At 40.6% G+C, this 26,204-nt stretch overlaps 2 protein-coding genes across 2 annotated transcripts; both read left to right on the top strand.

The window, feature by feature from the left end:
- Positions 1 to 12,777: 12,777 nt before the first annotated feature.
- CALHM4 (calcium homeostasis modulator family member 4) lies at positions 12,778 to 16,409 on the top strand. Its single transcript, XM_015858623.3, has 2 exons — positions 12,778 to 13,467; positions 14,248 to 16,409. Exons 1-2 carry the CDS (start codon positions 12,910 to 12,912, stop codon positions 14,632 to 14,634), a joined length of 945 nt encoding a protein of 314 aa, XP_015714109.1. The 5' UTR covers positions 12,778 to 12,909; the 3' UTR covers positions 14,635 to 16,409.
- A 585-nt stretch (positions 16,410 to 16,994) lies between these two features.
- RWDD1 (RWD domain containing 1) lies at positions 16,995 to 24,077 on the top strand. The gene is made up of 7 exons (XM_015858629.2): positions 16,995 to 17,099; positions 18,362 to 18,427; positions 19,942 to 20,072; positions 20,320 to 20,463; positions 21,419 to 21,551; positions 22,893 to 22,955; positions 23,766 to 24,077. The coding sequence occupies exons 1-7, from the start codon at positions 17,027 to 17,029 to the stop codon at positions 23,876 to 23,878; spliced, it is 723 nt and encodes a 240-aa protein (XP_015714115.2). The 5' UTR covers positions 16,995 to 17,026; the 3' UTR covers positions 23,879 to 24,077.
- Positions 24,078 to 26,204: the final 2,127 nt, after the last annotated feature.

Here is a 26,204-nt window from a genome sequence, read left to right as displayed (position 1 = left end):
CTGTACACAATATAAACTGATCCATCTGCGAGAATGGACTGTTATCAAATACACAGCAAACAGCCATGGGAAGCCAAACTGGGCAGCTACAAGAGATTTGCAGGTCTTATTTTTTTTTTTCCTTAGGTTTCAGTTAATCCTGTTGCTTGTGTTAGGTTTTGGTGTTTGGAGAGCTAAGAAACATTCTCTCTTTGAAGAGAAAAATCACACTGACATGATAATGATAAACAAGGTAATAAAAAATTAATCATTTACAACTTCAGGAACAATAGTCCTCTCTCTACCAGCTGTGACATCTTTAGTCTAGTGAGTTCATGTCTGCCTATGCAGGACTGGCATAGGTTACAAGTGCTACTGTCACTGTGGTTCTGAGGATGTAAAACTGGTGGGATGGAGCTGGAGCACCCAGATTCCCAAAGGAGTAAGCTAAGTACATGCTACAGCTGCCAGTTTTGGTAAATGACACTTTCATTACCAGTGTTTCATGTGGATTTTACATCATTCTTAGCCTGCTATTAACTTTGCATGTAAAACTCCCCATTACAACAGGAAGGTTTGGCTTTCTTTTCCTGTTTTCACCTAAGGTAAATTCGGCCTCTTTCTGATAGCTTAGGTTTGCCACAGATCTACTCTACAGTCACTAGTGAATTTGGAAATTAACCTGGTAGCTGTGTTTTCCTTATTGGACTCATCTCCTCATACAATCCCAGCAGAGCAAGTAAAGATATGTAGCCTGATCTGAATGTCATGCAGTTATGAGATTCTAATTCATTTGTAGATTTAGAGCTAGGGTAAAATTACAGATATCTATTACTTCAGACACACAGAAAGCTCATTTGGGATAAACAGAATTTATTCTTTTTTTTTTTTTTTTTTTTTTTTTTTTAAATGCTAGTTTAAAATAATGACATAAGTCAGCAACAAAAATTAGGACAAATAAAAGCATTCTTTAGCTTCTCCTTGTGAAACATAGCCATCCTAGCAGCTTTTGTTTTACCCAGAACAAGATGGTGTTGACAACTGTATGCACTTTTTTTCTCAAGGCACTTTTCTGACCCTGTAAAAGCTGACTCCATTTCCTAAGTGAAAATACCGTAGGTACTTTCCATATCTAATTGTAAGTAAATTGTAAAAGTCAGCATTAAAATTCTCAAGATAATCACTTGCATTTCTAAATGGAGTCTGAGATGAATTTGTTTCCTGGATTGTCTCCAACTGGCCACAAGTGCCGAGTATGTCTCTCATTGCAAGAGATGTTCCGTATTCTGTAGGAAAATGTACTGCATAGCATTTTAAAATACGGCTCTAAAAGATTATCATTAGCATAAATTATGTGCACTGAAACCATCACAAAGCACTTAAGGCTGCCCATAAGTGAACACCATTTTATTTATCCAGTTTTGAGTATAAGGATGAATTATTCTAAGCCTGCATTATTAATACTGAAATCACAAAGGAACACTACAGAGCAGAAAGTGAAATGTGTGATATGTGCATACAGGTACATATGTAATTTCTCACAGATAATATGATGTATTAGAGAGTATATGCTATATTTTGAAAGGGTGCACACACTACAGAAAATGAAGCTCAATGCTGTGTCCAAATAAACTGAAAATTAAATGATTCCAGAGAGAGTTGACTCAATGGTGGATTGAAACCATGTCTTCAGGATCAGAACGAAACCACCCCATGATTTTTAACTGCTATCTGATTTTGCATCCCCACATAATGTGTAGAGGCTGACACCTGGCAGCTGTTTTTAAGACTTAGAATAGGTTTATCAGAATATATCCGAGGTAATTTGAATAGTGAGGAAGTCAGAATGGCCCTCTGCCTCCCTTTTGCATTTGTCAGGAGAGGATTTTTGCCTTCAGCTCCAAGTACTAGGTATGGGGCACGTTGCTTAAGCACAATAACAGTTCCCTCCCTTCTCATTAAACTGGAAATAAATATACATAAAATATCTCCCAAAGTTCAAAAGCATGCATCAACACGGGCGCCAGCCCCCTGCCTCTTACAGTAGACTAGCTGTTATGGCAAAGCTGAAAACTGTGGAGCTAAGTGCATGATCTCCTCAGTTGTCCAGTGTCTTTCCCTCAGGCAGAAATACTCCAGAGTGCAGAGCAATATAAAGATCACTAATGCTTTCAGTATCTTAAAAAGTTATTTAAACCAAAATAAGAATACATTTCCCACCAAAGACAGGTCCAAATTTCTGCAGTACAGGACTGGGCTTTTGTTTGTTCTTCGTCTTCAACTTGATAGATGTTGTGTTAAATATTTTGCACGTAAAGTTGAATTATTTCAAACTTTGAGAAGGTAGGTGATGTGGTATTTGGAGCTACATGAATACAAGCAAACAATGTACTTGAACACGTCTCCCTCATCACAATGAGTGCTCTTTCTCAGAGGCCAGTGTGGCTGCCACTTTGGCCATGTTTCAGAAGAAAGCAATGGCATTGCTGACATTTTTTCCTTTTGTGCCCTATCTGGGAAGGATTTTGAGCATGAAATTGCTTGATTAGCCTATACAGCTTAAGAACAGTTTTCATGTCTTCAGAAGAAGCACTTATTGTTGTTGAGATTCCTGGGAGAATTTAGCTGACAGAAAGTCCAGCAAAATGACAAGCTAGAACACGACAAAGCTTTGCCCATGTATTGCTACTTGCCTCAGACATCAGCTACAAGCATCTCTTTGCCTCAGAGGTGAGCTGGCTGTCACCCCAACTTGTTGTATCTTGGATTGCATTCAGTCCTAACTCTTCTTGAGTATCAGATAAAGAGACAATATGTCTACTTGAGACATCAGGTTCCTCTGCAACGATGACTACTCAAAGGTTTGATGTGCTGCCCGAACTCCTAATTGGATCCAACAGTGTAATTTGTTCCACAATAGGATGACCCAGCATGGTTTTTCCAGCACAACATGAAAGAAAATGAAAAAAGAGTGGCTCTACAAAGCTGTTAAATTGATTCTATAAATTGCATCACTCAACAGCCTCAGGCTGACTATGAATATTTCAGTACTGTTCATCTCTTCAGCTTCACGTCTAATGTTCTTCTGGAGTAAACAAGTGTTGTGTGGGAAAGCCTGCTTCCGTAGTAAATAAAATGCGTTCCAAAAGAGAGCTCAGTAGCAATTACTGGAAATTTGAAGATGAACTGATGTAAAATTAAAGAATCTTATAAGACACATTTTCAAATTAAAGAATCTTATTAAGCACAATTTCAGTATAATTCTGCAAGACACAAGTTTGTTCTACGGAACCTGAAGGGTATAAATTTTATCAAAATATGATATTACTGACTTGAAAAAAGTACTAAAAAATCTGTGTTTCTGAAAAGAATTCAGACAGTGCTGGAATCTGTTATGGTATTACACTGCCCAAACAACCAAGAACTTATCAGCAAAGTCCAGAAAAGCAGTAGCAAAGTGATACTAAACGTTTCATCACATATCTCTATTACCTTAAATTTTGTGTAATAGTGTCACAGAATCACAGAATCACAGAATTACCTGGGTTGGAAGGGACCTCAAGGATCATGTAGTTCCAACCCCCCTGCCTAGCAGGGCCACCAAACATACACATTTACTAGATCAGGTTGCCCAGGGCCCCGTCCAACCTGGCCTTGAACACCTCCAAGGACGGGGCATCCACAACCTCACTGGGCAGCCTGTTCCAGGACCTAACCACTCTTCTAGTAAAGAACTTTCCCCTAACATCCAACCTAAATCTTCCCTCCTTCAACCAAATATCAGTAAGGCCCTCATTTATATATTAGATAATCAGATGTCCACCCTAAAAATACACTAAAGGAAAAGGTTCTTGCCTTGAGAACAGGAAATTCATCACCAGGGCAACAAGAGTGTTTCTATTATCCAAGCAGAGACCATGGGTGCTAAAACTACTTTTTATACTGGAAATTATTATTAGCAGCTCCTCCTCACAGGGACTGAGGAGGCTGCCAGACTCTATCATGCAGCAAAGCACAAGAAAGCTGCATGTGACCATCTGTACAACTTTCCTCATGTCCTATATGGATCTTCTTCCTGTTCTTGTTAAAAACCTTTGTATTACAGGCAATTAGACTTCTCAAAAGTTAAATCCTTGCAATTATTTGCATATTCAGTACCAAATTGGACTGGAGTGTGCAATGGACAGAACTGCCAGACAGCAAGACCCTAGACAAAGTGCAACCTGAAGAAAATCATCAACAGTGGCATGTTTTAAATGAACCTGCATTTAGGGCTTGATTTGTAAGAAGCATTAAGAGCCCGGATCATGCACTTCACTGCTCAGAAAATGGCTGTGAAAATGTCTAATTTCTATCTACCTGAGTCCACAGGATGGGATTGATGAGACATACATAAATCTGAAAAATGCAAAATGTGAACATGCTATATAAAGGCCAGCAATTTCCACAAGTACATCTGAAGATGACTTTGACACAGTATGAACAGCAGATTATAGATTGTCAAAGAAAATCTTTCTGAAGGAGATAGCATAAAGGATTGTTCAGTACTTCCAGTAAATGAGACGTGGTAGCTTCTTGCCCCTGCAAGTGAAGTGCTAAAATCCTAATGGACCAGCAGCTAACTGTGATAAAATGTTTGCTCATTAAGACCGGGATGTAGTAGCATTGTGGTGGAGTGCTTGTTCATTAGGACCGGGATGTGATGGTGGAATATGGAGGCCACAAGGGTTGCAGAACACTCTAATTTTATGGGTAGATTGTGTACTCTGCATAGTTACAGGCAAAGCGCGCCCTGATGGATACAAAGTTTCACGGAAGGACCAACCAAGGAACGACACACCAAGTGGCACGATCACGACCGACCAATTAAAGGACAATACACTCGGGATGGACCTTACAAAAGAAGTTGCAAGGGACGGGAAGGCGCGGCAGTTGGAGGAACGAGGATTCCCCTGTCGCCCAGCGCTGAATTGCCTTTTTGTTTTACCCGCTACAATTAATAAAAGTTTCTAATTGGAACATTATCGGCTCATTGCTTGTAAATTGATGACAATTTGGTGCCGTGACTCGGATGGGAATACTGGCGTGGGTACGAGCCTGAGGGGGCGCCCCGCCTAAATAGGTGGCCTCGGCTCCTATCCTCCCGCCCTACTCCTGCCGACGATCCGAAATTTAAAACACAAAGGCAAGTAAAAACCGGTTAACCCTTTAAATTTCGTGCACGAAAGTCCGGACGAAGACGCAGGACAGGTGAGTATAGTCCGGTCTGGGTTGGGAATCCGGCGTGTGGCGAGTGTTGTGTGCTTGTGAAGGGGGGCCGGCAGCCGGCACTAACCCGAGCGAGTGTGGACCCCACAGTAGTGCGGTTCCCATTGCCCGCGAGGGCGTGGGCCACGACCTGGGGGAAGCGAGTGAATGCAACACTGAGTGAGGGCACGCCGAAGGGTGGGTACAGGGTATAAGCGGGACCCTTTCACCACCACAACCCCTAGGGCTATGGGCTCTATGGAGGGTTATTCTTTGGTGTTCCCCTAGAGCTACGAGCACTAGGGATGATTATTATTCAGGTGTTCCCCTAGAGCTACGAGCACTAGGGATGATTATTATTCTTTGGTGTTCCCCTAGAGCTACGGGCACTAGGGATGATTATTATTATTTAGGTGTTCCCCTAGAGCTACGAGCACTAGGGATGATTATTATTCAGGTGTTCCCCTAGAGCTACGGACACTAGGGATGATTATTATTATTTAGGTGTTCCCCTAGAGCTACGAGCACTAGGGATGATTATTATTTAGGTGTTCCCCTAGAGCTACGAGCACTAGGGATGATTATTATTCAGGTGTTCCCCTAGAGCTACGGACACTAGGGATGATTATTATTTAGGTGTTCCCCTAGAGCTACGGGCACTAGGGGGAGCTACAGACGTTGAATAAAACAAGAGAGCAAGAAGTAAAGAACGAGATGGGGCAGTGTAAAACTAAACCACCCACCCCTTCTAAACGACCATCCATTCCTAAGGACTCACCTTTAGGGTTCATGCTAATTGCCTGGACGCACTATCCAGGAACAAGAAATAAAGATAAAGCAAAGATGATTTATTATTGTATAGAAATTTGGAGCGGACAACAAATTGGCCCGGCAGTATGGTGGCCTAAGTATGGTTCTAATGAAGATTGGGTACAACAGCAATTAAATTTTTGGGTAAACTCCAAAACCCCTTTCAATCAAGAAGAAAGTGACTATGCAGCAGTATGGGTCACTCGCCCAGAGGGTTTAGGAGTCCCCATTTTTAATTTGACACGAAAAGAAAAAGATGTCGAAAAACGTAAACCTCGAAGGGAAGAGGAGGCCTTAGTGGGACCCCCACCATATGCTGTACCACCAGCAATTCCCCTACCTTCTCCTCCTCAGTTGGATCATGGGCAGATGGATTCGAGAGAGGGAGAAGTACAAAAGATAGAAGGGGGAGGGCCTGTGACACGGGCAAAGGCACGACAAAATAACCTCTACCCTTTAAGAGAAATGCCCATGGGAGGTCCACAACCTCAGATGGGGTTTATATCAGTGCCCTTAAATTCAGGGGATGTTAGAGATTTTAAGAAGGAAATGGGTAATATACTAGAAGATCCCCTGGGGGTGGCAGACAGAGTAGATCAGTTCTTAGGGCCAAATGTTTATACCTGGGAGGAACTACAATCTATTCTAAGTATACTGTTCACAGCAGAAGAGAGAGGTATGATTAGGCGTGCAGGGATGCGCATTTGGGATGCTCAACATGCCCACGGGCCCGCTGCGGATATTAAATGGCCCTTACAGAATCCGCAATGGGACCATCAAAATCAACATCATAGGACTCACATGCAGGACCTGCGAACTATCATCATCCAGGGCATTAGGGAGGCAGTCCCAAGAGGTCAGAATATAAATAAAGCTTTTAATGAAAGACAAAAGAAGGAGGAAACACCCACTGAATGGCTAGAAAGGTTACGCAAGAATTTACAACTATATTCAGGATTGGATCCCGATACACCGATAGGCCAGGCTCTGCTCAAAACACAGTTCGTAGCTAAGGCTTGGGAAGATATCCGCAAGAAACTAGAAAAGATAGAAAATTGGCAGGATCGGGGGCTTGATGAACTTTTGAGGGAAGCTCAGAAGGTATATGTAAGAAGGGAGGAAGAAAGACATAATAGGCAGGTTAGGATGATGGTAGCAGCGGTCAGAGAAAGTAGGGAATTGGAAAGGAAAATGGGGGGATGGACGCAAAATCGAATTCCAGGACAGCAAAAATTTAGGAAGCCTGAAAACAGGGAGGAGGAGAGAATATGCTATTATTGCAGGAAAAAGGGACACATGAAGAGGGACTGCAGGGTTAGAATGAGAGACGAAAAGTCCTTCCAAGAAGACTAGGGGTGTCAGGGGCTCTATATATTGGGGACCCAGAAACAACAGGAGCCCTTGATAAAATTGAAAATTGGTCCCCAAGCTGAGGAGGTAGTGTTTCTAGTAGATTCAGGAGCAAAAAGATCTACTATACAACAGATTCCCCTCGGATGCAAACCTTCCCGGGAAACTACCAAAGTAATAGGAGCAAAGGGAGAACCTTTTACAGTAGGAATAGTTAAAAATGTAATGATAGAAGCAGAGTCCAAAGTGGGGTTGGGTGATTTCTTGATACTGCCTGAAGCGGAGTTCAATTTGTTAGGACGGGATCTGATTATTGCATTAGGCATAGGACTAGAAGTAGAGAATAAAGAATTGAGAATCAAACTCTGCCCTCTTAGGGTAGAAGATGAACAAGAGATCAATTCTGATGTCTGGTATACCCCCGAGAGTGTGGGACAACTAAAAATACCCCCTTTCACGGTAAAAATCAAGAATCCTGAAATCCCAGTAAAAATAAAACAATATCCTATTTCCCTGGAAGGAAGGAGGGGTCTCAAACCAGAAATAGATAGATTAGTGAGCAAAGGATTACTGGAACCCTGTATGTCCCCATTTAATACCCCTATATTACCGGTAAAGAAACCTGATGGAACATATCGGTTGGTTCATGATCTGAGGGAAATTAACAAGCGCACTGTATCTAGGTTCCCAGTTGTAGCTAATCCCTATACATTGCTAAGTAAATTAGGGCCCGACAACTTGTGGTATAGTGTCATAGACTTAAAAGATGCTTTTTGGGCTTGCCCTTTAGATGAGACATGCCGCGATTTTTTTGCATTTGAGTGGGAAGACCCAGATACTAACAGAAAACAGCAATTAAGGTGGACTGTACTCCCCCAAGGCTTCACAGAATCCCCTAATTTGTTTGGGCAAGCCCTAGAACAGATCCTGCAAGAGTATCAGCTAGATCCTGATACCAAATTAATACAGTATGTAGATGATCTATTAATTGCTGGAGAGGATGAGGGAAAGGTTCGGAAAGAAAGTATTAAATTGCTGAACTTTTTGGGACTGAAAGGACTTAAAGTATCAAAAAGGAAATTGCAATTTGTGGAAGAGGAGGTTAGATATCTAGGGCATTACCTGAGTAAAGGAGAAAAGAAGATAGATCCTGAAAGGATACAAGGAATATTGTCCCTGAAGTCGCCAAACAATAAGAGACAAATAAGACAATTGCTGGGATTAGTGGGATATTGTAGACAATGGATTGAAAATTATAGCAGTAAAGTAAAGTTTCTATATCAAAAGCTCAGTACCGATGGATTAATAAAGTGGGATAGACAAGATGAAGAGAATCTACAAAAGCTGAAGGAGGATCTCATCAATGCCCCTGTCTTGAGCCTGCCTGACTTAAAAAGACCCTTTTATTTATTCGTTAACATAGACAGTGGTACAGCGTATGGGGTTTTAACACAGGATTGGGCAGGGAAGAAGAAACCCGTTGGATATTTGTCAAAATTATTAGACCCTGTGAGCCGAGGATGGCCCACTTGCTTACAAGCAATTGTTGGGTGTGCGTTATTGGTAGAAGAAGCCAGGAAAATTACTTTTAACAGCAATATAAAGGTACTATCTCCCCACAATATTAGAAATGTGCTCCAACAAAAAGCTGAAAAATGGATATCTGATTCTCGTCTTCTAAAGTATGAGGGTATCTTACTGGAAGCCCCTAACTTAACCCTGGAGACCACAAGTCTCCAGAATCCTGCAGAATTCTTATATGGAAAACCCGAAAATGTGGGACTCATTCATAACTGTTTACATACGATAGAAGAACAAACAAAAATCAGACCAGATTTAGAAGAAGAAGAATTAAGAGAAGGGGAAAAATTATTTGTGGATGGATCCTCTAGAGTAGTGGAGGGAAAGAGAAGATCAGGTTATGCAATAGTAGATGGAAAGACCCTCCGGGTATTGGAATCAGGACCCTTGAGTAACACTTGGTCAGCTCAAGCTTGCGAGCTGTATGCTGTTTTACAGGCACTAAAAAGATTACAGGGAAAAGAGGGCACTATCTATACCGATTCCAAATATAGTTATGGGGTAATACATACCTTTGGGAAGATTTGGGAAGAAAGGGGATTGATAAATTCCCAAGGAAAGGACTTAATACATCAAGAATTAATAAAGCAACTCTTAGTGGCCCTACGAAAACCAAAGAAGATAGCGGTGGTACACCTTAGAGGACACCAACAGGGGACCGATTACAAGACTAGAGGAAATAATGCAGCAGACCTAGAAGCTAAGCAAGCTGCCCTCAGGGAATTGGTCCTGAGGCAGGAGAGGCAGGAAGAATTGACACATGATGAGGCCCCTTCGTTTACACCGAAGGAAGAACAAAAACTGAATCAAATGGGAATAACTAAAAACACAGAAGGGAGGTGGTATCTAGCTGACGGGAGAGAGGTACTGCCTAAGTCAATAGCATCTCAGGTGCTGACCCAGTTGCACGAACGGACCCACTGGGGAAGCCAAGCTTTAATAGATCATTTTGCCACTAAGTACATGTGTATAGGCCTACATAATCTAGCTAGACATATTACTCAAGGATGTATTACGTGCTTAAAGATAAACAGAGCCGTACAAAGAAAACTGCCTATGGGGGGAAGACCCTTGGCCACTAGGCCATTTTCTAGAGTCCAAATTGACTTTACCGAATTTCCTAAAGTAGGAAGATATAAATATGTATTAGTCATAATAGACCACCTCACACATTATGTAGAGGCATTCCCCACAACTAAAGCAACAGCTCAGGTAGTAACAAAAATATTACTCGAACAAATCATCCCTAGGTATGGGGTAACAGAAGTAATAGATTCAGATCAAGGACCACACTTTACATCAAGAATCACTAGAAATATAGCTGAAGCCTTGGGAATAAAATGGGAAGAACATACTCCCTGGCACCCACAGAGTTCAGGGCGAGTAGAGAGAATGAATGGGGAACTAAAAAAGCAATTGGCCAAATTAACACTAGAAACTAAGCTCTCATGGATAAAATGCATTCCCCTTGCCCTCTTAAACCTTAGGGCCCAGCCCCGGGCTGACATAGGAATATCTCCCTTCGAAATGTTATACGGAATGCCATATGATGCAGGAACCCCTAAAGATCACCCGGGGGTGGTAGATCAGAACATTCAAGCTTATATCACGGAATTAATGAAGTATAAACAGGAATTGTGGAAAAAGGGACAATTGACTCAAAGACCCCCTCTGGACATTACCCTCCATCGAATAAAGCCTGGAGATTGGGTTCTGATAAAGACCTGGAGAGAAACCACACTGCAGCCTCGCTGGGAAGGTCCCTATCTGGTGTTATTGACTACCAATACTGCCATCAGAACTGCTGAAAAAGGATGGACACATGCTAGTCGTGTTAAGGGTCCAGTACAAAATCACGAATGGAGAGTCACTAGTCCAGCGGGTGATTTGAAAGTAAAACTGTCACGAAACCCTCCGTCAAGGAAAATGAGAACATGAATTAACAATGATTGTATAAACGTATCAGTATAGAATTTAATGTAGAAGGGAATATTTTGACTATTGTGAATGCAACTGTTGGGATATGTTTTAGAAAGGTAGTGGACCCACTGCGGAAACAGGGATACACAAATTGGTTATTAGCCTTCAGAGTGGCCGTGGAAATTTTAATAGAAGGGGGTAAACCTGGGGGTGAATTTGGATCCTTACCAGCATCACTTAAGTGTATAACCAGTGGGAAAAAGAATAGGGTGCAGTACCCCAAAGACCCACTTAAAAGGGAAGCAAAACCAGCCCCTCCTGAAGAATACTCTTGCTGCCGAGAAGATTATACACCCCATGGCTCGAGGCAACCGAGTCGATGGGCGAGGCAGAGGAGATAAAACATGTGGAGGAGTCTGCTCCATTATGAATGAATCCAAAGATTTAGGATCCAGAAGATACCCCAAGACTGGAAATAACTCCCCCGAGCAATTAAAGACTCACTACTGCAGTGGGAAAACTGCCTATCTAAAACTAGCTCAATTGATAATAATATTAAGTCTCATTAATGAGGGTTGGGGTACAGAGGTACAGACACATGAGCCATTTAAGTGGTCCCATCAGAAGTAGTGTTACAAAATAGAAGGGGGTTGGATCTTCTCCTATTGCAGCAAGGGGGACAATGTGTGGCTCTTAAAGAACAATGTTGCACCTACGCTGATCAAACGGGGGTAGCAATAGATACAATGGCTGAACTAAGAAAACAGAACAAAGAAAAAGAGCCCAGGAGTCGACAAGAACTAAAACGGTTTAATGAGCAAAACAAAATAGTACAATAAAAGAAAAGGGGGGACTGTGATAAAATGTTTGCTCATTAAGACCGGGATGTAGTAGCATTGTGGTGGAGTGCTTGTTCATTAGGACCGGGATGTGATGGTGGAATATGGAGGCCACAAGGGTTGCAGAACACTCTAATTTTATGGGTAGATTGTGTACTCTGCATAGTTACAGGCAAAGCGCGCCCCGATGGATACAAAGTTTCACGGAAGGACCAACCAAGGAACGACACACCAAGTGGCACGATCACGACCGACCAATTAAAGGACAATACACTCGGGATGGACCTTACAAAAGAAGTTGCAAGGGACGGGAAGGCGCGGCAGTTGGAGGAACGAGGATTCCCCTGTCGCCCAGCGCTGAATTGCCTTTTTGTTTTACCCGCTACAATTAATAAAAGTTTCTAATTGGAACATTATCGGCTCATTGCTTGTAAATTGATGACACTAACCATATTTCGTATACTGGGAAAGTAAATTGAAACAAAACCAGAATTGCCATTAAACATGAACAGAACTGGGATTCCCAACTTCATGCAGCTTATTGAATATTTTCCATTTTTATTTTAATGTTGAAGCATTTTAAAATATCTCTGCTGCTTTCTTTTATCATCAGTCCACTTAGCAAGGCAATGGTTGTTGTTTTTAATGAAGAATAGTTGTAAAAAAAATCCATTTTACTCTTTTCTCAGTATTCCTTTTTCCTAACCTGATGCCATGCTTCTGCTAATTACCATTGACTGGAAAACAGCTGACCAATTAACCCTGGCAAGGTAGTCATTAGTTTGTTGGCACTGCCTGTCTTCCATCAGGCAGAGAGGACTGATTGGTAGGTTCAGCTAATTAGCAAGGAGCTGGCAGAGCCCACTGTTCCTTAAATGATGAACAGCCCCAAACCACTGAGAGAAATTACTGGATCATTTAAAACACATGACTGAATATCTTCAAGTAGATAAAAGCTAGTAAACAAGGCTATAGCTCTTACTAAGCAGAGTCAGAAACTAATTGGAGAGGAAAGGCTAACAGGCTTTCTATTGTTGTTGTGTTGGAGTTTTGTTGTTGTTTTATATTTTAAACTATTGAGATTGGTTTGTTTCCATTGTAGTCTACCATTAATATCAGTTAGCTATAATTAAAAGCTAGTAGTGACTTAAGAGGATCTATTTGATAAACAGTGAGACCTAAAATGACTTTTCTTCCAAAGTGGCTAACTTTTCTGAAAGGCAAAGAAGTTGTTATTGCTAATGCTATAATTGCAATACTGACAATTGGTGGGCAGCAACTCTTCTCTTTCTTTACATTCAGCTGCCCTTGTCATGAGGGGCAGAACCTCATCTATGGGTTGGCCTTCCTAGGCGTTCCTGCACTGATTCTTCTGGTTCTTGGCTATGCTCTGAACAACCAGACCTGGAGGCTGGTTACAGGCAAGAGATCTCCTCTCCTGGCAGAGAGCACATGGAATCACTTACTGCAGTGCAAGCTGACCTGCTTTGTACTGTGCAGCATCACTGGGAGAGCACTGGTTGCTCCAGTGACATGGCTAGCGGTCACTCTGATAAATGGCTCCTACTATGTCTGTGCTGTGAGTGAATATGCCTCTGCATATTACTATGGAGACATTCCTAATGTGACTATTAGTGAACGTCAGAGGATTTTGGCTGCATTTCCTTGCAGTCAGCTAGTTCCACCAGAGCTGAGCAGGGCACGAGATGAAGTGATCCTCCTGCTCCGGTACCAGTCACAGGTGAGTAATCAACATTGTTTCTCCTGCAGTTCTAACAATGGCACCACAGTTTTTTCAGCAGGCTAAATGTGAGGATAGAACAGGATCAACGTCTTCTGTTTTGACTGCCAAATCTTTTTAGTGTTTTGTGAAGCCTTTGTTCCCATAGGTGGAACTGAACGTTCAGTACATAAATTATTACTTCTGGTCCTCCCGTTTGCTACTTGCTACTGGGAGATGCATTCTTGTGTATTGAGAAGCACCACCAAGTAAGACAAATGGAAGTTCAAGAGTCACTGAAGGGCAGGAGGCTTCTTGTACTCAAGCACAAGAAATGTGACTCAAGGGTCCAGACTGAGAGCTCTACACAAACAGAAGTCCTGTTGTTGCTTTTTTAGGTCAGACTTGATTCTAGAAGCCAATATTCCAGCTAGATAGTAGGGGGAATGTTAAGATTATTACTTCAAGGAAAATTACTTGCAAATATGGCATAAGGTAACCTGGGCTAGGAACTAGAGGGTTTTTATGTTGCAGATTCACAATAATAGCTGTAGAGGCAACATCCTTAAATTATTCATCAGGGCTTCCTTAAACTTGATGGGAAGAAATGAGTTTGACACAGCTGTCTGCAGTAGTCAGGGATTGCGATGGCAATAGATACAAGCCATTCTTATCTCCTGTTAGCCTTCTTATTCAGGAAAAGCAACTGAAGATTGTCTTAGATTTTTATTCTGTTTTTTTTAATGCCCAAAAAGTACCACTGTGGTTTCAGCTGTGATCTTGTTTGCTTGCTTCTGGCAGGTGGCTGGCTGGCTTCTGATTGCTGTGGTAGTCATCACTGTCTTCCTGTCTTACTGCCTAGCAAGCTGTTTTTCTCCGCTCAGCTTCCTGCACTTCAGATACTGGACCAGCTATGTCCGTAATGAGCAGGAGCTCTTTGATGAAGCAACAGACCAGCATTCCAAGCTCTATGCCATGAAGCATGTGAAGAAGTTCTTTGGATTTGTCCCAGGAAATGAAAATATAAATGAAATCCGTATCCCATCACTTAGAGAGTGGCAAGCCATCTCCGGACTGGCCTTCCTAAAATTAGTGGATGAGGAGCACTACGACTACAGCCTTCTTCATGACTGGGCACTCAAGGACTCAGCAGACAGAAAATACCTGAAGCTTGATGAAGACCCCTGACCATAACTTAGCTGTGAGGTTCTAAGCTCCTTCCAGCACCTTGTGGAAAAATCAGGGGTGTCTAGCTCCGTTTTAGACCTGAACTGCTGTGGAGATTTTGGATATCATATTACATAAAGGACACAAATAAGTACTTTGTTAATGTAGTCTTTCAGAAGCTTATACACTGTTCTTGATGTGATGGTGTCTGACCCTGTGGGATGCATACGTTAGATGCCCCATCTGACTGTGGTGGGCTGTTTTAAGCTGAAGCTTCACTTTCTAACAGTTCTGCAAAGGGGATGAGTTGTACTGGGTAAGAAAGCTATACTCAAATGCTTTCTCTTCCCACTTGTTAAAAAGTCTTTAATAGTGGCTTCTGAACGATTAGATCCTATGAGCCTGATCCACTATGTATAAAGTAGAAGCAAGATATCTAGCTTTGTCTTAAAGACCTCCAGCAGAAATACTTTATTTTTCCCCTTCCACTTTCTTATATAAAACACTTCCTCAACCAACGCTGAGTCTAAAGTAGTATGAAAACTTTCAGTGAGCAATTGATATTTCTAGCAGAATTGAGATGCACAAGATGGAGGGGTAAATCATATAGCAGTTCTAAGGGGAGAGGGGGAAGGATGGGAAGAAGAGAAGGGGAGGGGAAAGAAAACAACAAAGCAAAAAGGACACTTTACATGTGGAAGCTTGAATTTGAGCACTTCCTAAGTTGAAGCAGTATCAAGGTTAGTTTCCTGTTCCTTTTGCATGTACCCCAAAATGTGTCAGATTTTACAAATAAGCTGGCCTACTATGCAGGGAAATATCCTTCTGAAGTTAGGTTTGCTTTGCCTCTGAAAATGCTAAAGTTCAAGTCATACTATTGTGCCCACAATTATTGCTGCGGTTATTGCTTCCTGAATTGCCTTGCAGAGTGTGTGCTACCTAGTCATAGGACAGGCTGCACAATGCTACCTACTGGGGGGTTTTGTTTGTTTGTTCTTGTGATTTTATTAAAAACAACAACAAAAGAACAGTCTTGAAATAGGAAAATACATGTAGCACTTTCCCTTGCAGAATGCAGGAGCTGAGAGCATGATAAAAAGCAGGTCTTGGTAAGTGCGTTTGCGTTTCCTTTGAGAAACTTCTAAGCACAGACTTGAAAAAGATGAAGATGCTGAATAACTGGAGAAATGCGTATTTTACATCACTGAAAATTTTGCAAATCTCACATGTTCCACTTGACTCCTGAAGTTTCTATTAATAGAACTGTATGGTATCTAGGTTGAGTTTAGGAAGCAAAGCATCTGTTAGTGAATACAGTCTCTAATTTCACTTTGAATTCATTGGTGTTTGGTTTTGGTTTCTTTTGTTGGTTTGGTTTTTTGTCTTTTTTTGAAGATGGAACACTGTGCACAGTCTAGAAGACAAACAGCTGCTTTGTGTATCTGAAAGTTTCTCCTTCTCTCTGATTGGAGTAACAAAAACTAACTGCTACCTGTTCTGTGATTCGTTTTCCTTCCTGCTTTGTTTTATAGTGCCACTATGAAATGATGCAATGTTTGTAAGAAAGCGAGCTGTCAGCCTCTTACTAATAGTGAAACTATGACTTTTAAATCTTCATGTTCTCTAGCTTTGTCCCAATTGCTGTTTTTCCCTTGTTTTTAGAGTTTATTTAAAAATAATAAATCTGGGTAAGAAACTTTATCTGTTATTGTGAATTTAGCCTGCTAATGTGCATAGTATTGCCTTGTTGGGATATGTTAATCCATAGTATTAAATACAGATGTATCATGATGGATTATGGTGCATTTCCCATCATTTATCTTTTCCTTAAATATGTTATGGATGGGTAATGAAATAAGGCACTGCCTCCTATTTGAAGTTAGAGAGAAACCCACACAGCACTGAACAGCCCGTGTCTGCTAACACTAGCATCACCTCACCCCAATTAACCCATCATTTTAGAGCTGCATTTTCTCACTCAGACTGAGAATGACTATTCCTATAGCAGTAGCTCCCTTCGGCTGCCCTTAGACCCCCACCACGTATTTCCTGGAGCTCGTTTTGCATACCCTGCTGACCCCTGCAGGTTTCCAACTGAACAACGGCGTTAATCTAACAGAGCAGCGATGTCCTTTTAAAAGCAACTCTGCAGGTGCTGAACTTTCCAGGTAGAGCACAGAGCTCTCCAGGTGCCAGAGGCTGAACCTCAACTGCTGCTGTTTACCCAACTAAAGTGGATTTAAACTAAAAAGATCAGATCCACGATGGACAGCGAACACAAGAGTGAGTCCCACCCCCAGCCCTAAGCCATCCACAACCGAGCGAGTCGCGCGGCCGGCGCCAGGCAGTGCCAGCCGATGCCGGCGGCCGGCGCATGCGTTGGGTGTGTGGCGGCCCATGGCCGTTGGAGGCGATGACGGACTACAGCGAAGAGCAGCGGAACGAGCTGGAGGCCCTGGAGTCCATCTACCCGGACTCGTTCACGGGTGAGCCGCGGCGCGCAGCCCGCTCCGCCCCACGGCTGCTACGAGGCGGTGGAGGCCCGGCCGGGTACGGGGCGCTGCCTGCCGCCCCTTTTGGCTTTTTGGAAGTGAAGGTTGAGCGGAGCGTGGGGTGTTTGGGTGCCGGGGTGCCTCAGTTCCAGGCCTGGGGTGGGACTAGGGTAGGCTGGGTGCAGGGTGTGCACTCGCTGGCCGGCATCCGAGGGGCTGCAGTTGTAGGCTGTGTGTCTGTGTGATTTTTGCACGTTCTCGCCTTCCTACCTGCGCTGCCCCACGTCCCGCCTCGTTTTACTCCGCACTAACTTCACTCTGTTATTTACCCGCTGCGTTTGTTTGTTGCTTTAATCTGGAAACGCTTCTGGTTCTTCGTTTTCACGTTAAAGCAACGTGGAGTGGTATCTTTTAGGTGAGGATGCTGAGTCAGTGACTTATACGCTTTCATACAGTCAAGTGTTTATTCTGGTTTATTGTTTGCTCTGGTAATAATGTACTTATACCCATGAAGAAGAGGGATCACAGAAGTCTGTAGTGGTGGTACATTAGCAGTTGGGCAACATTCAGTTAACACTGTTAGATCACATATACTACATTGGTTATAGGTTACAGCAGTGGTACAGTGCAATCCTTAATTAAGGATTTCACCTGCTGCTCACTCAAGCAATAAGATGAAACCATCTAGTCTGTGACAGCTGAACATAAGTTTACCCATTTTTTGGTCTATTAAGCACCAATGTCTGTCTTTCAGCTACCTTCCTTTTTTAGGCTATTTCTAGAACTGTGCTCTTGAATGAAAGCATCGTCCATCACATTTGTTTGTTTTAAGAACCATTTTTCACATCAAGCAGTCTTAAATACAGTAATAGGAACAGATTTACTGTAAAGGTAGTCTAGAGTCAGAAATAGACTGGTTACCCATTGTACCTATCTAGCACAATAAAGTGATCTGGCTTTGGGACCTTTCTGCTTATACTGGCTTTACTAGTTCAAGTCACTCAGTGGTAGGTAAGTCTGTACTCTTGGTGACTTCTTGCTATTGTGCATGTTACATGCTGTTATTTAAAGAGCACCTCAAATATCACATCATGTGGAAAACAGTAGTTAACTGGAAAGCACCTTTTAATGATTTTAAAGGCTCCTAACACTGTATCAAGGCTTCTTTACCTTACTAGTCCTAGAGAAATTCAGTTTTAGTTATGTGAAGAAGTTTTATAATTTAAAGTAAATGTATTTTTCTCTTTTTTCAACAGTGTTGTCAGAAAAGCCAACGACTTTCACAATTACTGTGACATCAGAAGCAGGTGAAAATGATGAAAGTAAGTTGATTATGTCTTAATATACAGGAAGGGAGATTATTCTATGTAACTTCTGAGTTTATATATATATATATATTAGCTGTTTCGATGCATGTTTCTGTATACCCGGCTATTTTCCAAAGTCTGTCTTTAAGCATCTTACGTTTATGAAACTGCTGTAGGAAACATTGATGCTGTTTTGCAAGAGGTGGGTAAGATTCATCTCTCAAGTATATAGAAGTTGTGGATGTTGATTGTGATGTTTTTTGTTGGTGTAGTGTTAGGAACCTGCCTAAACTGTTCGTGCTGGCACCAGAATGGTTGGTCTGTTCCATGCTTGTTGCCATAAAATGTTGATTTGGTTATTGTTGTGGAGCAGCCTCTGAAAGATGAGATAACTGTTTAGGGCTTGGTAGCCTTGGTAGTTCACTGAATCAGTTCCTTGCAGTGAAGTTCTGAGCAATGGCTTATTCAGTGGAAGATTTCCCTATTCCTTCTTCCAAACACATCTTTTTTAGATGGAGAAAAATGTATTCTGAACTACTTTAAAATAAGGTTCTGCACATGCAGAAAGCTCTTAAATGTTATCATCTAGTGAAGTATCTGTCCAAATTATCTTCTCTTTATGAAAGGGCTTAGGGTTCCATCATCATCTGGTGCTCTTCTGGCACGGAAAGTCTATATGGTAACCTGAAGTACGTCTGCCTTCTGGCATGTTCAAGAATGCTTTATCTCTTTTGGTATCAGTGATTACATGAATTTGTTGTAAGCAAATTTCATTTCAGATAAGTTCAAGAGGTGTTATTCTGTGTTCGTGAGTTAGAGGAAAGAAAACTGCTGTCATCTCCTTTGGCCTTAAAGGAGTAGGCACTGTGCGGAGCAAGTGTGTGTTAAAGGGAGATCTGAGCTACCAGAACTGTGAGTCGTGAACTGAAGGAAGGTTCCTCCCTGGTATTCTGTCAGGATAAATGAAAGGAAGGAATGTAATTCTTTCTGGCCTTACTTCCTTGCTGGACTAGCTCTCAGTTACATCGGGTTGAGTGTGTGTTCTTCAGGCAGTTTTTCTCCTTGCTTATTAACTTCTAATGGACATTTATGTTCGTGTCATATGTGGAGCTGTTGGCTACCACACCAGTTGTTGCTCCAACTAGGCATGCAGAATTTAAAGCAGTAATATGCTGAGATTCTCTCTACGTTTGTTTGTTAGGACTCTTGCTTCATTTTCTCCAGCATTAAGTGGGATGCCAAGGAAAAGAGGTACCCACTGTACCACAGAAAAAAATTTCCAGTCTTTCTAAAGTCTTTTAAATAGTCTGAAATAGCTTATGAAAGGGTAAACTTCAGTCTTAGTTATTTACTATTCTTGCATTATATTTAAATTTGTTCTGTAAGATGTAATATGTGTGTAAGATGACTGGTCCTTTAAGACAAGTTTTTTTCCTACCTTAAACTATTTAGGCTGTTGATGCAATAGAAAAATGTACAATCAGAATTAGGTAAGATAATCACTGTAATGTGTGTTCTTTGTCTTTTAGATGTCCAAACAACCCTTAAGTTTACCTACAGAGAAAAATACCCCGATGAAACTCCCCTTTATGAAATCGTCTCTCAGGAGAATCTCGAAGATAATGATGTCACAAGCATAATAAACCTATTGGAACAACAGGTAAGGAACTTCATGATCCTTGAGGTCCCTTCCAACCCAGGCAATTCTTTGATTCTGAGAGTGACTTTAACTTGTTTATTTGGCCAATTGACTTTGGATTTTACGGTGAACTTTGAAATGGATGTAGAGTGCCTCAGCTGTGTTATCTGTGTGTATGCATACAATTATGCTTTCTGAACAGCTATGTGTATTAAGCTTCTGAAAATATGGGGTTCTTCTGCTTGAGTTTGCCTTCTTTGTGTTGTAGGCAGAAGAAAATTTGGGAATGGTAATGATCTTCACTCTAGTGTCTGCGGTACAGGAGAAATTAAATGAAATAGTGGATCAAATAAAAACACGAAGAGAAGAGGAAAAGAAACAGAAAGAAAGAGAAGCAGAAGAAGAGGAGAAAGTATGTAAAATATTGTTTCTAACTAAAGATTTAACTTTTCTTGATGCAAAAGAGCAACTCTGAGCTGTAGTAGTAGAGGAACATCTAGCCCAAAGTTGATATAGTTAATGCTTAAGGTCCACAAGGCAGTTCATTGCACTTCAAAGATCTTTATTTACTTTTCCCCTCACTTTCTAAAGCAATCTTTTCACAGATGTGTTGCGTGTTCACAACCCCCTCCAGCATTACTCCCTAAGACTGAGGCAGGGTTTTTTTTTCCCAAGTGAAAACAAAGTCTGTAGTCAGTTTCTTATTTGAAGTGGAAAGGATAGAATATGTAGCGCTGTGCACAGACTGCTCTTGTTCTGTAGAAGCAAGTCTTCCTTGGTGGAGCAGAAGCAGTAAGGACCAGTCTTCAGGATGTGGTTTGTCCTCCCTGTACATGTACTTTCTATCAGTCATCATGGAATACTTTTTCTATCCATGGGACATATTGTGTTAACTACTGATTATGTGCTTTCTTCAGTAGCTAGAGGCTGAAGGAACATGAAATGTTCGCTATGTCTGAAATAGTAGGAAAAAAAAAAAAAACTGCCAACCTTTTTTGTCTGTCATTGAGAGAGAACAGTTAATGTATTTTTTAATAGAAAGTTTCAGTCTAGATTGCACGTAGGAGTTGATAAGTGCTGCCTACTTAAGCATAACCTTTATTATTGCACTGTGGGTCCAAAATGTATTGCTTGGTGTTTTTCTATAATTTCCGCCTCAGTGCAGCTCTCTGAAGGGAGAGACCTGTGGGGAGAACAGAAACAAGCAAGAATGTGTTCTTTGTATGTGCTCGGGGTTAGAATTAATTTATGAGAATGCTTCACAGCAAGCAAATGCTTCTAGGGTGCTACAATGTAAGTAAGGAAGAAAATGCTCATCTTCACTTGTCGATTGTATTTGCAGCCTTGTTTTTTGTTTGTTTTTTCAGCAACGCTTTCATGGCACTCCTGTTACAATTGAGAATTTTCTGAACTGGAAAGCAAAGTTTGATGCGGAACTCTTAGAAATAAAAAGAAAAAAGATGAAAGAAGAAGAACAAGCAGGCAAAAATAAATTAAGCGGTATGGTTTAAAACTGTACTTGAAACTTTTGCAGTGTTCTCAGACTATCAGGATAAGCCTTAAAGATAATCCTTACATCGATAGATGATAGTAGTAAATCAGATTTTAAAGCAAAATTAAATAACTGTTCACATTTCTCCAAGTTTTCTGGGGTCTTTGGTGGGCTAAATAGAAAGCTGATTGGGAACCTTAATGACTTCAGTAGAAATCTTGACCCAAACTGTGTATTCAAGCTTCTTTTGGTTTTATGCCAGGCTGTGTACTGCTTTGAGCTCCTGCTGATGAGCATTGCTCTGGCATAAATTGCTGAGGATTGTCAAACAACAGAAAGAATCTACACTGAGCAGTTTAGTGATTTGGCTTTATTTGTATTGGAGCATGCCATGACTTAAAATTATTTGAAGGCATGTAGGAGTTTGGGATGTTGCTGATGGACTGAAGCAACACAGCAGCTGTCTAGTATACGCAGCAAGCTTATGATGCCTCGTGAGAGTGGTAGTTCTGCTACTCAGTATTTTGGAGAAGAGCTGTCATAATGATGGTTTCAGGATGTATTGTCTGTAAATCCCAGTCCAGCAGAATCCAAATCTACTGGGAAAAAAATGCAGAAGAAATTATTTTAAGAGCCTGTATGCAAAAATAAGTCTTAAATAGCATTGTCCAGACTCTCTACAGCTTAACTTTGATTCTCCTGTGATGATAAATCTACTTTCTAACCTGACTGCATCAGAAAACATAACTGATGTGACTGTGTGGTATCACTGTATGGCAAAAGGAGGCTACGACAGCGCCTTCTAATGGGATACAAGTACTGCAGAGCAATAGCAGGGAACAAAGAAGAAAAATTGGCTCACCCCTTCCTAAAATCACTGATGGTTCAAGAGGAACGCAGTCTCTACCCAGTGAGATGCTGCTCACTTGGCTGCTAATGATGAGGAAGGGTGGATCCAGGCTTCACCTTTTCACTTGTGTATTGCTTGCACCTGAGCTCCCTAGGTTAGCCACACCTTCTTACCTGGTACTTAACCACTGATTCAGGCTGTGGCCTGACAGTTCCACTGTGCTTGCTGTTACCTCCCCCTTCTCTTCTGAAGGCTTTTGAAACCTTTGGGTAATTTTGATCAAACTTGATAGAAGTCTTAATGGTAGTAAGTCTTGTGAAATCTGTACAGAATGCTTGATTCGCTTATGATTGGAATGTGTTTGGGCATCTGAAAAGAGTCACTTGAAATCTGACTTCTGTTTTGGTTTTTTTTTTGGTTGATATTTTGTTGGTTTGTTTTTATGTTGGTAGTTGTATAAACAAACAGCATTTTGAAATGTATACATTTTAACTTCTAGGGAAACAGCTGTTTGAAATGGATCACAACCTTGATACATCTGACATCCAGTTCTTAGAGGAAGGTAAGTTTCTGTTTCTGCACCTGGAAGACAGTGGTTTAAAACATGTAAAAATTCCTAAGCAAAGTCTGTATTATAATTCTGACTAAAATCTCATGTCAGTGTCACTTTTAATTTTAAGATGGGTTATTGATAGAACGTTTTCCTGCCTTGAGAAGAATAGACTTCGCATTTGAATTTGGGCTCTGTTCCCAAGTTATGGGAACGTAACTTTTAATGTTAACTTTTAATCCTGTCACTATCTGTTATTTAAAAACTCCTGCACTGATCAGTGTTGTAATTTTAAATTGAAGTTGTTAATAAATAACACTGATTTTTGTAGTTGCTACAATCTAATGGTGTTATCTAGATGGAAGCAGTTATAAAAGGCTCCTTCAAAAGCAGTGAAAAACAGAACCTTTTTCAGAGGCCAGAAGATGTCGCTATTGATACATACAAATAAAGTAGTGGTTCTGAAGTTTTGCTCTTAAGCTTTGTCTATTTTAGAAGAAAGTATGAAAGCATAGAAAGCCTCATCTTGCTTTTAAAATTTAAACCTAATAAATATATATTTTTTACATATCAGTGCCTCTCTGAAGTAGTTGTCTGCCTTTCAAATTTTCTCCTGGAGAGAATTTAAAGGATAATTCTATGTGGTCTGCTGTTATTTATTGCATGTGTGTATGGTACACACACACACACACATGTATTTATTTATACATAATGTGCATATACACACCGTGCTTTGTACTTTTTGTATTCTGAGACTGTATTTTGTTGTTCAGGTACTTTTTTTCTCTTTGTGTAATTTCTTTTTTTTCTTTTTTTTTGTAGCTGGAAACAGCGTCGAGGTTGATGAATCTTTATTCCAAGAAATGGATGATTTAGAGTTGGAGGATGAAGAAGATGACCCTGACTACAACCCTGTTAATTTAGATAGTGATTAGATTTTTTTGGAACCGGCCCTGTCATCAGTATGGACTTATGTAACGAGAGAGAGGCAGGCAGAAAAACCACAGCATCTGTGGTTGTAGTAATGTGTATTGATTTTCCTTTTTTCAAAGAAAAAAAATATTTTACATCTAGGAGTATGGTCTTCTGATGACTGTCATCATAAATAAATCGACTAATATTTCACATGAAAAACTTGAGGCATACTCTTCTGATTATTATTGTTATTTCTTCCCTCCACTTCTTTAAGCATCCTCAGAAGAGAAGCGACAACAAGCAAGAAGGAAAGATGGCATGGTGATTGTTAAACACACCTGCATGTGGAAGCTGAGTTCTACTGTCTTCTTTGTAGGATATGCATGGGAAAGCGTATTGAATAGAACGGTTTACGTGCTATGCAGGTTTTTTTTCTTTGAAATTTTATAATGCAATAACTGACAGTCATTTCTGATACCCCAAATTATTAGCCGAATAGCAGTAGATAGGCAGCACTAGCCCTTTTTTAATAAGGCATAGCATTTTTAATGTTGAATGGAAGCCACTTACATATTAGAGTGAAATTTTGTTTGCCGCAGCTTCAAAATGAAATGGTTGATTTTAAAATGGTTGATGTGTTTAGAAAGCCTTTTTTTTTTTTAAAGTTCTTGTGAATCAGTGAGCTGAAAAAATAATTTGCTTTCGGCAACAGTGAATGTGAGAACACTGTCAGAGCACAGAAGGCAGTAATAGTATTTTATAGTGGTGCTTCCATTTGTGGTTGCTGAGAGTTTTTTCGAAGTAGATTGTTGGCCATCTGTGAAAGTCTTAGCATAGTAAAGTTAGCATCCGTGAGTTGCTGGGTAGCATGTTAACCCATCTGAAGAGTTCCTTGTGGAGCTACTGGCTTTATGTTAGACTCAGCCTCCCTTCAGACCTCCAAAAAACCTAGAACACTGAAGAAATGTGTGTAAAGTGTTTGGGACTGTGTCAGGTGGAAGGCGGTGCGGATGAAGGTTTCAAAAAGCAGCTCTCTGAACAGATAACTGCCAGGCACCTTGATGATTAGAAGCTTTGTGCTGGATTTTAAAACACTTCTGGTAGATTGCCTTAACTGCTCCAGCTTCAACCATTTAAAAGAGGATTGCACTGAAGTATCTATGCTTAGAAGACTAATGGATTTATGAACTTCAATATTTGGAAATTTCTTGCTCACAATAAGAAATTTGATTTCAGAAATAATATAATGATGTTTAAGATTCTCAGCTCATGCCATTTGAGAGCATCTGTGCGGATGATCTTGCATAACGTTTCAGTAGTCTTGTCTTTTTATACTCAAGAGGAATAAATAAGAGTTCCCAGTAGATAGAAATAAATATTAAAGTACCCTGTAAATGGTTTTATAAATGAACCATGTGCCTTTGTTCCTACCATCTTCTGTTTGATGTTTCTAGTTTTGGCACCTCAGAACTTGAGACAAGCACCTAAGTTTCAGTTGTAACATTGTGTGTTTCAAAGCAATAAGGAGGATCTGTGTTCCAGCAGGTATTACCAAATATATTTAAAAACTTGTAAGCTAATGTGATATTTAAAGTCTTGACTCTTCCAAAGATGAAGTGGGATTGAAAGGTTTGTAATAACTGTGTCCAGTTTCCTGTGTAATTGCTAGCACGCTTTTAAATGATGTTTAGCACAGAACTTCATTTTCTTATATGTCTCATCAGCCATGAGAGAGCCTCCCAATGTTGCTTTCAGTTGTCACTTTCTTTTTTTTTTGTCTAAAGGAGTGTATTTTTCCTAAAAGCACTGAGTAAGTTCTCTTCAAATCTGGACTGAATCCAAGAATGCTGTATAGTCTGTGCAAAATAGGGATAATCTGAGAGAGTTTTCTAAGTGGGTCACTGGTGATACAAGAATCACATCAATGTGAAAAAGAGCTTCTTAATACTTTCTAGATGAATGGGGTTTTCTGTTTTGTTTTCGCGCTGTGTTTATTGGTTTTTATGCAAAGATTGTGTAGCTTTAAGAAGTAATAACTGTAAAGTTCAAAGTATATTTTCATTGCTACTTACATCTTTTTTTTTTTATCAGCGGAAATATGGGTTGAAATGACAAAAAATTTCCTCAAGTCCATTTCTCCAAGTCTTTGAAACAAGTTTCAGTGACTCAGTCTAAAGTTCTAATTTGTTTATTAGCAATTAGCGTTTGTGGAATAAAAGGTAATTTTACCGAGTGGACTTGGGTGCATCTGTATGACTTTGTTTCCAGAGATGGAGGTTGATCTTTTTATTTTTTATCAAGAAGTTCAGATGAAGTATTTAAAACTTTGAATTAGACTGAAGTTGA

This window comes from Coturnix japonica, chromosome 3 (genome assembly GCF_054131305.1).
Source record: "Coturnix japonica strain WE chromosome 3, WE-NBRP24, whole genome shotgun sequence".
NCBI lineage: Eukaryota > Metazoa > Chordata > Aves > Galliformes > Phasianidae > Coturnix > Coturnix japonica.
Note: the sequence above shows the minus strand (reverse complement) of the source record. Positions and strands in the feature narration are given on the sequence as shown.